At 42.3% G+C, this 15,895-nt stretch overlaps 1 protein-coding gene across 8 annotated transcripts in view; it reads right to left on the bottom strand.

Moving 5' to 3' along the window:
- Window positions 1-15,895, bottom strand: part of DTNA (dystrobrevin alpha) — a 360,592-nt gene that overhangs the window by 272,158 nt on the left and 72,539 nt on the right. The window contains exon 1 of one of the 8 annotated variants that reach the window (XM_090039917.1): window positions 9,575-9,822. The exons of 5 other annotated variants lie outside the window; for them this stretch is intronic. Coding sequence is in view for 1 of the 3 variants with exons in the window: in XM_090039916.1 (XP_089896042.1) it covers window positions 9,575-9,591 (17 nt within the window). In the remaining 2 variants the exon portion in view is untranslated. Of the gene's footprint in view, window positions 1-9,252; window positions 9,283-9,574; window positions 9,823-15,895 lie in introns of those variants that run through there. 2 more of the 8 variants (XM_090039916.1, XM_090039918.1) reach the window with 2 other exon arrangements.

Below are 15,895 nucleotides of genomic sequence, written 5' to 3'. Positions count from 1 at the left end.
CAGCCACCCACAGGGGCTTCCATTTTGTTCCTAATGCGTAGCCTCCAGGGCAGCTTACACCTGCTGCCTTAGCAATATCCTTCCTGCTCAAGCAGCGTTCTGCCCTATCATACTACTGCTAGACAGCTAGCCCTGCAATAAGCACTTGCAACCTAAGGGTGCCTATACATGTGCAGGAAAGCTGCTCCAACGTAAGCATAGAGAATGGTAATTACTGCACTCCTGTGTCTCATGTAACAGTATCCCCATGCTTCAAAATGGTGGTAGGGGCACTTTATCTAAAGCTCATTCGATTTGTTTTAGATAAAACACCCCTGCTACCATTTTGAAGCATGGGGATACTCATACAAGAGACCCGGTGGGTCCTTTAATCAAAGCAGCTCTCAAAGCCGCTCGAATTAAAGCACCCCCTCAGAGCACGTGTGTGTGTGTGTGTGTGTGTGTGTGTGTGTGTGTGTGTGTGTGTGTGTGTACATATTGGCTCACCAATATCAAGAGCTATTAGCATAGTGCCATGGGTACACTTCTGAATTTGGTTGCCAGTTTATATTTCTATATTGTGTCAAGTATTCCTCTGTAATGCTATTTCATGAAAGAACCTGATTTGTGTTTAAAGTTATATTTTTGTAGCTCTTAACACTTCAAATCAAATAGGGGCTCGGCCAGTATTTGAACAGCCTTTACCCTTTTCATTGTGGTACTTGACCACCAAGGGTTAGGATGGAAAAAGCTTTTTACAAATCTTCTCTTCTAGGGACAAGAATCCAATTTTTATTTTTTTGCTCTAGCATATGTGGTTATGCCTAATAGAAATCCTAACATTCATCTCTAGTGGTGTACAACTGAGAAAGGGCAGGATTAATGACCTGTGAAATAGGTATAGTCAAAGCTGGTTAATCTATGCTTGGTTTACCCCAAAGCTTGGGCATCTCATAGACATAACAGTAGCCGCCTGATATGGTACTCTGCATGCACAGCTATGAATACTGAGTAGTCAGGAAGCTTTATACTCTAGGAGTTTGTTTCCATTTTAGGGAAAAAATGAGCAGACTGATGTATTATCTCAGCCAAGTGGATAATACCATGTGCACATTTCTGCCTTTCACTGTTTTGGACCAGATCCTTAGAATATATTAGTTCAGAGATAGATATTAAACAGCTAAATCATCTGAGATTAAGCCCATTTACTTAAAAATTGTAGCAAGGAGCTGTCATGAATAATTGTGCATTTCTTAGCTATCACAGACAGGAGTGATCTGATCATAGAAGTTTGAGATGGAAAATATATTAAATCAAACAAACCACCTAACTGAAAGTGCAAGAGCATTCACTACAGTAACATAAGAGTGCTAAAGTACTAGGACAAACACAGGGATTAGTCCTGAACCCCTGTTAGGCTGTTTGGACTGCTGAAGTATAGACAGTAGCCAGAAAGCTGCCCTAAAGGATTCCCCTGACCAAGTAAGCATCCCAAGGGTAGGGCCAGGCATGCCAGAGTGAAATACACTTTGCTGGATCCTTTCCTAGCACAGCTTTTTAGACTAGTCATAGTTATGTCTGAGGCCATTTTAAGTCCCAGAAAAAGAACAGTGGCTTAGGGACATCTTTCCCATACTCTCTCAAGATCCAGTGAGTACAAACTTAGGACAGAAGAGGAGAACTAAGGCCAAGATCTGTATCCCACTGTATTTCTATTTTTGTCTTCTTGTAATTGTAAGCGTAATAAATTAAGACAGGGATGTGTTCAAACATGTTTTCTTTTATATCTATTTTTTACAGTTGTGTCTTAGTACATTCACATAAAACCAACACTAAATTTCCTATTAGGTATGGAAATTCTGCAACTTCTCCTTTTTAGTGTTCTAGTCTAAATGTTTTAGACTGTAATTATTCTCTTTTTTGTTTAATTTTCAGTTGGCTAATACAGACTTATTCGGTCAAAAGGAAGTGTCCATCTTGAATGTCATGTTTATGGTTAAAAGTTTTGTGTCTCCGTTCAGTCATTTAGCATATAGGTGGTATTTGTGGTAGGTAGGAGCATACATGTGTGGCTTATGCATACTACAGGGGTACAGGTACAGAGTGGTTAAGGCATCTTACTAAAGCTCTGGAGAAGAGAGTTTAAGCCTTGCTATGGGCTTCTGTCAAAAGCCACCTCCAGTTAACCAGCTGTAAATGGGTAGCTGGTCATTCAGACAGGGGTGTCAAAGATCACTAAATGTGATGCCAGCCACGTCACTCCCCTGTGTGTTGCTGACTACCAGTAACATGGGGTGGGTGAGTAGAGCATGTGCTGCTTAAAGTGGGGTTGAGGGTGGGTGCCTTGCTTTGGGGCTACTTGCCTTGCTTGGATTTCTGCGCGTCTATGACATGCACTGCAGCTCAGGAAATATGTGCCACGGCACAAGTCATTCTGGGAATCATAGTTTTATAGAGCAGTAGTGAAATTTGCTGCTGTTGCAGGGGGGAACCTGACCCCCATTTTTCTGCTGCCAAATTCAGCATTTTTTTTTTGCCCTCTGGACTTTGGCTTTGGTGGCAAAAAAATGAGATGGATTCCCCCTCCCCACAGCAGTAGCCAACTCTGCTGTTGCTCTAGAGAGCTAGGATTCCCAGAATGCCTTGCACTCTGCCCAGCTCTATGCTCTTTAGGAAGGGTGAGAGGGCTGCCCAGGATGCATTTTTCCACAGTGCAGCTCTGCTGGATAAGAAACTGGTGTCCCTTAGGGCCTTGTTACATGTTAATTCTGGGCAGCTTCTGGAGCTCTTAAAAATGTTAATGTGCACACAATCCAGGAGTTAAGTGACTTAAAGCACTTGTTAGGTAGATCAAAGTTACACCACTTCAGGTCAAAATTATCTTTTGATCTGTACTACCCAGCTCCTGTTCCATTAAGGTGTGGTCACTCCCTATAGATGTGTTGTTCAAATTGTGTGACTGCAAACTAACACTAAGCTTATCAACATTTGTGTGGCTCACAGTGCAACATGTAACAAGGCCCTTTAGACCACACTAACTCAATGGTTTGCTACCTCAGACCAACCTTCAGGCTGTAGGCAAGATCTGGCTCCAGCACCTTCTCATCTGGCCCATGGGGCCTCCCATGGCTCCATGAGGAGCCCTGCAGGATTGTGGCCCTGCAAGGTAGCCAAGGCACACAGGACGATGCCAGGCCCAACCCCAGAACATGAGGCCAGGGAGTGGCATGGGGCCCCAGAGCCTGATCACAGCAGATGGAGTTGTTGCAGGCCCTGATTCAGGTGCACAAGGCCCAATCTAGCTCATGGACCTGCCCCATGGGGCCAAAAGTTGAGCACCACTGCCTTAGACAGATCATCCTTCCTTATGTATACTGATCCGAGGTTTCCGTAGTTCATGAGATTCTGAATTTCAAGCAGAAATCAGCTTCATGATACCCTCACCACCATATGGGGCCCAAGTACATCAGCAGTCCCCGGTGTCTGTCATTTGCAACACAGAGAAATTACCCCACGTGACTTGCTTCTTCTGGGAGCCATGCAAGGATTTACAAGGAAATGCATCATCTTAACATAAGCTTAACTGAAACTGTAAAAATAATCTTTGACTTTAAAACAAAAGACTTTAAAGTCTCTCTCAAGCATTTCTGTAGCATTGCTTTGGGTTTACAGTTCTCATGCCTGAATTCTTTTAAACAAAAACGGTCAACCACTTTATTCCTTTATATACTTTATATACTGTTTTATATACTTGAAATGTAGATATTTATTAAGCAAGAACTATTTTTCAAAATGTTATTTATTAACTCCTTTTCTGGCATGATTGATTTCTGCAAATCTCGAATAAAATGTATTCTAGTCAGAGAAGTTTGTGACTCCTTTAATCATGGCTACCTGTCATTTCCCATTATAACATCCTTTTTTCCAGTTGTTTGTCAAATTTTATTCATTTGGGCTGAAGATTCCTGTGCCAGGTATGAGAGTCAGGCCGAACCTATAGTTTAAAGTTTCAGATAAAAATTCAGCCATTTTCAAGAATGAAGTTGTTTTGTCCCAGTTAAAAAAAAATCTGTTCTGTTGAGAAGATCTGATGCCTCCATGCTTCAACTTAACAATTTGAAACTTGCCAAAAGGGGAAACAGTTGTCAGGAACATCCTTGTGAAAACAGGCCCAATTTGGCCTTTGAAAATATCTCAGCTCACATATACTCAAGACTTGTGGCACATACTCAGAGTTTGGCAGCTAAATTATTTAAAGATTGCATCAGCATCAGGCATGCCCCAGCCAAGAGCGGCAGAGGCTAAACAAGACTTCCTCTGCAATTGCTCCTTGTGTCAGCCAGGTACAGGAATAGGAACAGAGTAATGGTTTATTCTTTCCTGTCCTCTGATAAATGCTCTAACTGCTGGGTTCCAAGCGACAGAGATCCGTGTTGTAAATACAAAGGTCTGAACTCTATTGATGACCAAAACATGAGCCAATATCATTCCACACGATAAAAATTCTCTGCCTTCAGAGCTTTTTCTTCCCTTGCAAAAAGTTACATTAAACACATTATTAAAATAATGTTTAGGTAGCAGAGCAAAGCTCTCAAAAGTTAAGAATTGCCTAAATTAAGGTTACCAGGGTACCTTCATGTAACAGTGATCCCATTTGCTATGTGTTTAGTGAAATAAGGAATGAGATAGAAACCAGGAATAACAATACATTTTGATTTAAAATGAATGATCTGGGAACTCTCTCAGTCAGGTCCGAATGAGAAATATATAAAAATATGGAGAAGCAGCCAGCATATCTGCCAAGAATCAAAAAACATTCTAGTGTAATGGCAAAGACAGCATGTCATCCAGCAGGACTCAAGACAGAAAAGGTAATAACAAGGAGAAAGTATGTGTTCTTATTAAAATGTTATGTGCTAAATATGCAGTAAGGCAGGACAAATGTACTAACTATTTTTATCTGCAAGTCCTCCTTCTTGCTTGATTATAGCTATCTAAAAGGTAGATTGGTTAACCAAGACAGATTCTCTTGTATTTTGTATTACTTCTGTTGAAAATAAAAATGTCATTGCTGGGTGGTTTGTTTTGTTTTGTTTTTTATTCTGATTACATTTGCCAAAATGTCACTTTTTTACCCTTGATTTTCTTTCTGCTCTGATGACCAAAATGCACAAAGATTATGCAACTAGCAGAAAATCACAAACACACAAACAAAACCCCTGATTCCGTTTAGCACAGTATCCACAGAATCATTTTGCTTCAGTAGCGGTATAATTCACCACAATAAGGCCATGGAACCAACATCCATGAATACGTTGATACTGATATGTTTTCAATGCTTTTCTAGCTCTTCCTTGGATCTCTGAATATATTCCAAGACCTTGTTGCTACTGCCAGATATAGATGGTATACTAAACCAAGAGGCAGAAACAGAATAAAACTTGGCCTCACAGAATATCACTGCTAAATTGTTTCCCTAGTTCTAAGCATATTAGGGCAACTCTCTTCTACTACAATTGCAGTAAATCCCAATTTTAAGCATCCTGTTAAGGGCATGCTCTCTTGTACTTCCACGTCCTGCCCCCAAATCAATTCACTTTATGTCCATAGCTGGCTCAGCAAGTAGTTCGTTTCTTGGTACAAAAGAGAAACTGAAGAAATAACCACAGGCACAGAAGTCTGATATCACTTGACAGACTGAGGGATTTCAGTGGTGCCATCTCACTATTCCATAAACTAGAGCTTCTAAAGACAGCAATGCAAGCATCATAATTTGGAAATTGATTGAAATGCTTCTGCGCTCACAGGTCTGACTCGCTCTCTGGTTCAATGAACCCCAGAAGACACTACATACATAATCCTTTCAAAGTAAATGAGGCACTAGCTCAAAAAATGGAAGTTTGTGAATTTAAAGGAACTTCTGTTTTAGCAGAGGGTTCTTGGGAGCAGAAAAGTAGAGGCATTATTAGGCATCCGTTCTCACAAATGAAAAACATGGGGGGGGGAGGAGAGGGGTTCTGTTCCAATCAGAGTCTTGGATAGGGTTGGCAACCCTCCCAGATTTGCCAGGAGTCTACTGGAATCAGCACTGATCTCCCGGTGACTACAGAAAGCAATCCGGGAGATTGATATTGTGAAAGGGTTGAAGAGCACAATTAACGACATTATATCATGTTGGGGAAAAAAATCTCCCGGAATACCTTCAGTCACAGTTGGCACCCCTCATCTTGGAAACAAAGGTGCTTAGCCCTGTTAGTCTAAAGTGAGGCAGAAGCTAGTTTCAAAAGGTGTTATTCTGCCCTAAGGCACCAGAGAGGCAGGAGCTTTTGTAGGCAACAACCTGTTTTGTCAGATGCTTGGAACCGACAAAGGAGGTTGTTGCCTACAAAAGCTCATACCTCTGTGAATCAGTTAGTCCATAAGGTGCAACAGGGCTTCTTCAGGGCTTTGGAAAGCAAATCTTATACCCTCTACAAATCAATTTTTGAAGATGACAGGAAACTAGGCATGGTCAATGGAACCCTAAGAAACTCCTCCTTATCTACTAAGCAAAGTGAGCCTGAGAGAGGAGGAATAAAAAGGTCTGAGACAATCTGGAAGGAATAATTGGAAAAAAGTTGCAGGGTGCCAATGGAAGAAACAGAAGAAAGACATGGGTGGGGCGAAGGAAGGGAATACAAAAACCTCAAGAATAGAGCTCAGAGAAGAATGTACATATTCCTATCCTGCAGCTTGTTTTAAAAGAGTGGTTACTAATTGTGGAATTCACAGAATTATATTTTAACGTGCCATAGGTACTTTGGACTGCATGGCTCTCCTTCTGCCTCACAGCACAGTGGCTAAGCAATGTTTGGTAATCTGAAGGGTTGAGTTCAAAACGTTGTGCTCTAAAGGTAAAAATTACTAGTAACTGAAACTAAACTTATGTGCATTTAATTCTTTCCAACAGTGGGCACAAAGAAGCCAGCCAGTTCTTGCCAATCAGCTCTACTTTCTGTAGACTTTCTGTTGGAATTATACAGAAACAGAAAACACAGGTTCTGGAAGAGGGGTGTGGGAGAATTAAGTTTCCATTGAAAAAGAGTCTCAGTTTTTCCCAGGAAGTTTTTGTTTCAGGAGGTCTTGATCAATACTGGAACATCTGTTTGCTGAACTGACCCAAAACAGTTCTTTTGCGTCAGTACAACTTTAAGCTGCATTTCCCTATAGTTACCTCATGAAAGCTCAATTTCCCATTCTCTCCTATGGCTGGACTTATTGGAAGACTGCATTTCCCATAATGCAATATACTCCTTAACCCGAATCAGCATGCAACATCATGGATGTTGCATGACTGTAGGGACTTCTTGAGTATTATATTCTGGCCTCAGAGTCTGTCTTAAAGAAGAATTATAGTCCTCAACTAAAACTCCCAGGAGGCAAACTGACATAAAATGGAAATGCAGTTTGGTGTTCAGCTGAGGCAAGATGATTTTTTTTTTTAAAGGATGCATTTCAATGTTGGGAATTTCAGTGTGTCATTGTGATTTGAAAAGTTGAAACAAAATAGTATGAGATATCTAAATCGAAATTTTGGGCAATATTTTATTCCTAAGGAATGGGGGGAGGATCCATATTTAAATTTTCCATCCTGATTCAGGCTAAAAACAAAATGTTAAAGCATAGGAATTTTCACTCAGCTCTAATTACTAGTCTCTCTTTCAACCATAGAAAAATGATGCCCTCAGTCATGGATACATCTCCTTTACTATTATAACTGTCTTTTCTGAGTATTCATCTACCTGTTCCACTCTCAAAAAGAACTATACAAATTGCAGTCATATTTAGGGTTGACCTGTAACCAGGATGCTGACAATTTTGACTTTCGTACCTGCAGGAATTTTGTGCATCCAATAGAAGCACCAAGACAGATTTTTTTTCAGTGCAACTCTTTAGGATTTCAAAGACCTTCGCTTGCTTATTGGATTTTCCCGTGATCACCCTTTTCGAAGAAAATAGCCATTCAGAGTCTTTTCCCATAGTTACCAACTTATGTTCAGACAAAAAGCTCTTTTTCTTAAAACTGAACCTGAAAATGGGGGATCAACCTATACTCAGGGTGGATTAATTATGGGCACATTAAGCTAGGATTACCACAGAACCCTGAGGCTTCACTTGAGAACAGGTTTCCATTGTGCTCAGTACTAACACAGAAAATCTGTCACAAAGACTTTGCAATCTAAAGGGATGAGATGGACAAAAGGTGCAAAAAAGTCATTATTGTTACCATAATTTCAGAGGCACAAAGCAGTTACACGACTTACCTAAAATGACACAGGAAATCTGTGGCAATACCAGAAACTTCATTGCAAACTTGTATCCATTTGTTTCTGTTTCAGAAGCTAAGACATGATATTTTGTTTACAAATGATAGCACTAGAAGTTAATACAGAATTCAAAAGCCTGACCTTACCAAACCATAAATACTCTAGGGACTTAATCTTACCTGGTGTAAAATGTTATAGCATTTTCATGTGGAGGGCACTCCCATGTATGCCATTATTCATTCTCCAAATTCACATGAAAAGCTCTGCCGTTTCCACCTCCCCCCCCCAACAAAACACACACACATACTTTGACTTAACTCCGTTGAAAACAATGCGAGCTACAAAATTCATACACATTCACAACAGGCATGTTCACAGAAGAGATGCCAAGAAGTTTATAAAAGGCCAGTGAATTGATTGATAATACAAACAAAATCACTCAAGGAAAAAGAGATAAACTACATCAGGTACTTCATATTTTCTTCAAATACTATTTTAGTCAAGTGCAGCTCTGTATATTCTGCAAGGCAAGACCGACTTGTGGCATTAAAACAGTACACTTTCTGTAAACAAGACAGTCAGGAGTTCTTTTTCTCTATAAAGAGCTGACTACAACTATTAAGGGCAGGATTTACATGGAAGGAATTCTGTTTACATTTGGGTCAACTGCCACAAAAGATATAGCCAGCAGGTCCCTTTTACCTAAGCATAATAAAGTTATAAAAACAGTATGGTCATCTAACATATTCTGATAAAAATAAAAATCAGTTTTACAATAAATTTTCAGAATGCAAGTTCTCACTACACAACAAATAATACACCTAGCTCCTCACTGACTTTCTGACAGTAAAAGCACTTTTTTTGTCTCTTAGGAAAACAACTTTATCAGGATTGTAAAAGAAGTTATGTGAGCCTCAACATATCTGATTAACAGAGGGACAGATATGAATGATAAATAGCTACTTACTTCTGATAATTTGTTACAGATAACAATATGAACAGTGCTCCATCAAACAGTATATCCTGCTGATGAAGGGTAAAGTAGGAGAATGAAAAGACATCCGATAGGAAAACACCATTCAAAGAGATTATAAAAGTACAGGATGTATTAAACATGCCAATACAAGTAAAGTTGCATTATTCCAGGTCACTGAAACATAAAATCCAAGTTAATCATAAAGGGCAAACAAGGAACATTACCTAAATGCATACCTCATTTAGGAAAAGCACAATGACCTTACAGTACAAAATAAGGATTTGTATCCACAAAAAAAGAGCTTTCTACTTACCCTACAGTATGTACCATGATCTCTTATGCCACCTTAATTCCAATAAATCCAGTTGTTTTATATTTAAAGAAATACTTTAGTCCTTCAAGGGAAAGCTAACAAAACAGAACTTTAGAAGAAGCAAGGCAGAGAAAGATGAATTTAAACCCAGGCTCAAGATGCTATGTATTCTGCATCTATCTTTAACTTGTAAATGATTTGGTTTCACATTCCACTGAAGTCCCGCTGGCAGATGCCTTTGCAAAGCTTACCAATCACAGGCACTCCCTTTCTTTTTTTTTTTTCTTCCGTCCTCTCTCTCTTTCCCTCCCACCTCCACCTCACTCTACCACTGCACTCCACCCCCACCTTTTCTCTTCCTCTCTCATCTATCTTTTACCTGTCTCTACAAGATGAAAGGAGATGCTTTCATTGATCATTAGTTCAGACAAATGGGAAAGCAAAAACTTCTCACTGCCTCCCCTCTACATAAACAGGCTGTTTTGCAGTCAGGAATTAACTGACTTCTAAACTTGGCTGCCCAGGGAAGGAATGTTCTGAGTGACATTCCTGAGAGCCTGAAGCAACAAAGCTCAGGCTCTATTCTGCTCCTTAAAACATGGAGAATTTGCAGGTTTGCACCACAGATTATGCCCAGCTTTTTCAAGGGGATTTATTTAAAAACAAAAAAACAAAAAACAAACAATCCTCTCCTTCCTCCCACAGGGTTACAAGAAATTTTAGTCACAGCAATCAAATTGGTACTCTCATGACATTTTCCTCTGAACATGGTGTTTTACATTGAAGGAAACCAACTCAGCTGGTATAAATAGGCTAAAAAAAACCCCCATTCCTTCCTTCAAGCCCATTTTCAAACATGTTGCTGCAGCACATCAAAAGAAAAAATGACAAGCTGGCAATGGCTGCTTATGTTCAAGGGAGAGGTAGCTCAAATGACTGCCTGTGCCAAATCTAATATTGGTCAAAGGCAAAGCCTGAGAGTTTGAATCCTAGAATCACTGATTAAATCACAATGTGAAATAAGATCACAAGAAAGCATTATCTATAGATGGTTTCTAATCCAGCCAGCTGGAGAGGGAGAGAAGGAGGGAGGCAAGGAGGAGCATCTCAGCCTCTGTGGTATTTCACTAGCTGTCATATAAGCTTCACTAGGGAATCATATTTGGAAGCTTACAGCAGTTTTGCCTGTGGAAAGAGATCTTTATCAAGGAATAGTGTGTAAAAATAAAGATCTTCTTACCAGATAGCGAACACAAAGCATCTAAGACATTCTTATCTGCCTATAGTTATCACATTAAAGCATATCTGTTCAGAAGCCAGGTCCTAATAATATATATAAACAGACTACTCATTAATAGCAGTATTCAAGGTGACTGAAAGAAGGGGTGAGGAGGAAGGGACTCCTTCCACACAACCCAGAAAGTAAATATTCATACCAGTGCCTTCAGTAATCGTGAGTGGTAACACAAACCTCTGGTCCTTAATATCACACATTTGAAGTTGCATGGTTTTAATTTGTAAACACATATGCAGTTAAATATTGGTTGCAAACAAGGCTTTCTTATCTCAAACATCCCAGTAAGCGAGAATGGAACAAACCACAGGATTGTATATAAAGCATATGAATTATTGAATGCTTTCAGCTGAAGCCTGGAAAATATCAATTTACAATCGCACCAATTTATATAGAATGACAACATGGCAAATATCTGTATTTTACAGTCTCAGGCCTTTGTCTGAACTGTTGTTAACAACAGTTCTTAACTGTGTTTGCAACTAAAGAAGTGCTGAACATAGGTCACCTGCAAGCATAGAGAACAACAAACTATTAAACAAATGTTCAATTGTAATCATGATAACCAACAGCTGTCAGCAATGGGACTTTCTGATTACACAGATGAGGTCTTAAACCTTTCAAGCACCTGTGCTGAAAAAAAATTGGTCTGAATAGGGACAGAAGTTACTCACAAACCGGTTTAAAACTCTAACAGATCAGAAGTTCAGTGCACTTAAACAACCTACAAAAGGGACAAAACCAGTTTAAGATAAACCTGACTGGATCAGACTTAACTGACTTAGGTCAAACCAGTTTATGGAACTTCTATCCCACATCTCTTCACTGTTCAAGTTAACCCCAATTCCCCAGTATCCCAGGATGCTTTGCAGACCTGAGCTGGGCTGTCTGCTCCAGAGAGCAGGGTTGGCCCCATCCCTCTGCTCCCTAGCCAGAGCGCTATCACTGCTCTAGCTGGCTGAGAAGCGGGTAGGGGTGGGAAATCTGGCTCCAGACAGCAGCCAGGCCTACCTGCTGGGGTGGAGGAGCCCCTACCAGGATTTTCCCCCTCTTGCCACTGGAGCAGAGGAAGAGGGGTGACCAGACCCTGAGGCCAGGCAGGCAGGCAGGCAGACAGACAGAGGCAGAGGGGGAGAGGGGGCTTTAAGCCCCCTGTCCTCCCACCCGGGACTCCAGCCAGGATCTGCCCAGCAGGTCTCTGCTCCCCACTTGAGCAGACGGGGTGGGGGCATAGCCAGATGCCAGCCAGGCTAGCAGGCTGAGACGGGGGGTGTGGGAGTTAAACCCTGCTCCTTTCCATTCCCCCTGCAAGGGACCCACAGGCAGGGACTGCCTGGCAGGCATGAAGTAGCCCCTGCCTGGCTTTTCCCCTGCTCAAGCAGATGGCTGGGGATGTGGCCAGATGCCAGCCAAAGTATCTGGCCATGCCCCTGGCCCCTCCACTGGAGCAGGAAGCAGGGGAAAAGCCAGACAAGGGCTGCTTTGCCTCTGCCAAGCAGACCCCAACTGAGTTCCCACGCAGGCTAGGGGGACGGAAGCTTAAACCTCCCTCCCTGGTTCTGGACCCTAGCCAGGATTTGCCCCTAGGCTAAGGGGGTTGGGGGTAGCCCCGACTTCTGCCCTACCCCAGCTTGAGCGGGGGAGAGGGCAGCACTTGCCAGGGTTTTCTCCCTTACTCAAACACCGGGTAGGGGGCATGGCCACGTCCCAGCCCAGGACAAAAGATATAGCCAGCAGTTCCCTTTTACCTAAGCATAATAAAGTTATAAAAACAGTACTGCCAACACGGCTGGGACACTGAGGCAAGGGGGTTAAATCCCGCTCCTCCCCACCTGAGAATGCCAGCCCTGCCCTCCCTCTCCACAAGAGGAAGTAGCTGGGGGGGGGGGGGGCAAAAATCTGGCAGGCACTGCTTCCCCACAGGTAAGCCCTGGCTGGGGCCAGAGAGGGAGTTTAAACCTCTCCATCCCCACCTTAGCCCACAAGATGGCAGCTTGGGCGTGGTCACAGCTCTGGCTATTTGATCAAGCTGGGACAGGAACCTGGCAGTGGCTGCCCCTGAGGCAAATGCAAACTGTGGTCCTGTGCAGGCAAGGAGGGCCTCCCCACCTTAGCCTACGAGCCCCTTGTTGGGGTATAGCTACACACCTCCTGCTCAAGGGGGAGGCAAAACCCTGGCAGGGAGTCAGGGACAGAAGCCTAGCAGGGGCTGCTCCCCCCACCCCAGGCAGATCAGTGTTGGGGTCCCATGTGGGACACGGAGGGGGGTTTAAAGCCCCCCTTTCCCTGGCCTAAGCATGCTGGCCCCAGGCTGGGGCCTGGTCATGTCACTTCTGCTCCAGCAGGGAGTGAAGGAAAGTCTTGGAGGACTTCTCTCCTTCCTTCCCTTTGGCAGTCAGGGAGGTGTGCTCTAGCACCCCCCAGCTTTTGGCCTGAGCTACTGCGGGCACATGGCTGCATTTCCAAAATTAGAAGTGTATGTGTGTACACTTGCTTCTTGGTTCAACATACACAGCTTAGACTAACCTGCAAAGATTAAATCAATTCAGCCTCTGGCTTTTTGACTATCTGTACTTAACCCATAAGTTACGTCCTACCTTAGAAAGGAAATATTGCAAGTTTTTCAAGTACATCACTACAGGAGAATGCCCACTGAATATCCCTGAATGATAAAATGTAGGCAACTACTGTTCTAGCCTGCCTATTTCTGCCCTCCCCCCCAATAAACATATAAAAACTTCATCTGAAACAGAATTTTGTTCACTTAACTTTTGTCAGCAGCAGCTATTGGTCTCAGGAGACCTTGGAGATTGCACCTTTGGTGGGTTACTGAGTACCATCACAGCTTCTAGAGTGGCTGACAATTCCAATGTGTGACAAGCAGACCCTTCGGCAAGTTGCACATAGAAACTTGGCTGAGATTGCACTGGTATGCTGAGTACTGTCTTGTCTTGTCTGCCTCCGATGCCTCTTCTCCATCTCATCATCACTGACCCTCTCCTTCTTGAAACACCATAGGCCCTACTTCCCAGGGGCTTTCCACTTGCAGCTGGCAAATTAATCAACTACCAACTGAAAAGAATATTCACAAGCTGCCAAATAAACAAAAGTTACCCAAAATCCTGAAATGGTCTATATGGGCTTTTAGCAAGAAGCATTTCCCTTGACCAGGACTAAAGGGCAGCAATATAACAATTTAAAGCGTGTGTATTAGTAGGAAAGAAACACACTTGTTTTAAATCCCTAAACTTTTCTCCTTGTAGTAAATGTTGTCTTGCACATGTTCATAACATACACAGCTTTAAAAACATGCCATGCATTTCTAGCCTGACTTTGATATCTTCTAAATTTTCTTTGCCTCATTTTCCCCAAATTATGAACTCTGACCATGATGAACTGGGAATCTATGTGCCACTTATGAATTCTGATTAATTTTATGAAATAGCTGTACCACTGAAAAACACAGCATATAGTATCCCTCATCTTTAGTCAGGGCTATATCACATTATCTCCCAGACAAGGGACAATGGAGGGTTGTTACACCTTGATGGTCTCCAGTCAAATGTGACTATCTTAGGACAGTAGAACAGACATAGTCTAGATCAAACCAGCTTTCTCCAATTTTTCTGCATGGGGATGGAGTACTAAGAGTGGAAAAATCCTCAGGCAAGAGAACAAAGAAGTCAAGCATTAGCATTAGATTTTAAAAACCACAGAGCCTGAAAGATTCTGAGACTTACCGAGACAGAAGAAACTTGGGTAGATGAGAAGAACAGAGATTCTCCTTTGCTGCAAGGCCAACCAAGGAAAAAGAAGGTTCTCTGAAGAAGAGAGACAGACACACACCCTGACCTGGATAAAAAGCCACATACAGAAAGGGAATCCCATCCTCCTTGGAAAGCTCTGACCAAATTCCCAAGAATACTCAAGAGTGGTAAGGAAACTGAGGCAAGAAAATGTATAAGTTGTTTTTATTACTTTGTCTTGTTTTCTATATTTTGAATACCAACTAAAGTATAAAAGCATAAGAGTTAAAAAAAAAATCAAAAGTTTGTGCAACTGTTTGCTTCAAATACCACATGTCCCTCAATTTTAGTAAAACCTAAATTCAGAGCACTGCTACACTGGAACTCTGGAACAGAGTTTGCTTAAGCTACCCTGAGGAGTTCAGGAAGAGGGAATGGAAAGAAATCAACACTGGTGCTGGGGGCCAAGGGCAGTTATGCTATGAGATTCTACTTCTTTGAAGGTGCAAGAGAAAGACTGGACCTAGGAAGCATGCCAAGTAGACCAATGAAAGAGTCAGTACTGTGGCCCACTGCAGCCCGATGGACGCTTGAGGGCACACAAATCTAGCATGGTTGGACTGGAAGATGGCATAGAGTGCACTCTCAGCAAATTTGCAGATGACACTAAGCTAGGGGGAGTAGTAGATATGCTGGAGGGGAGGGCTAGAATTCAGAGCGACTTAGACAAATTGGAGGATTGGGCTAAAAAGCAATCTCATGAGGTTCAACAAGGACAAGTGCAAAGTCCTGCACTTAGGACAGAACAAAACCATGCACGAGTACAGGCTGGGGGCTGACTGGCTGGGCAGCAGATCTGTAGAAAAGGACCTGGGGGTTACAGTGGACAATAAGCTGAACATGAGTCAACAGTATGCCCTTGTTGCCAAGAAGACTAACGGCATACTGGGCTGCATTGGTAGATGTGTTGCCAGTAGGTCAAGGGAAGTGATTCTTCCCCTCTTATTCAGCACTGGTGAGGCCACATCTGTTCAGTTTTGGGCCTCCCTCTACAGAAAGGATGTGGACATATTGGAGAGAGTCCAGAGGAGAGCAACAAAAATGGTGAGGGGGCTGGGGAACATGACTTATGGGGAAGGATTGAGGAAACTGAGCTTATTTAGTCTAGAAAAGAGGAGTCCCCTTTCAGGGGACTTAAGGGCAGCCTTCAACTACCTGAAGGGGGCTTTGAAAGAGGATGGAGCTAGACTGTTTTCAGTGATGAGAGAACAAGGAGCAACA

This window comes from Crocodylus siamensis, chromosome 3, assembly GCF_052110815.1.
Source record: "Crocodylus siamensis isolate JL-2025a chromosome 3, ASM5211081v1, whole genome shotgun sequence".
Lineage (NCBI taxonomy): Eukaryota > Metazoa > Chordata > Crocodylia > Crocodylidae > Crocodylus > Crocodylus siamensis.
Note: the sequence above shows the minus strand (reverse complement) of the source record. Positions and strands in the feature narration are given on the sequence as shown.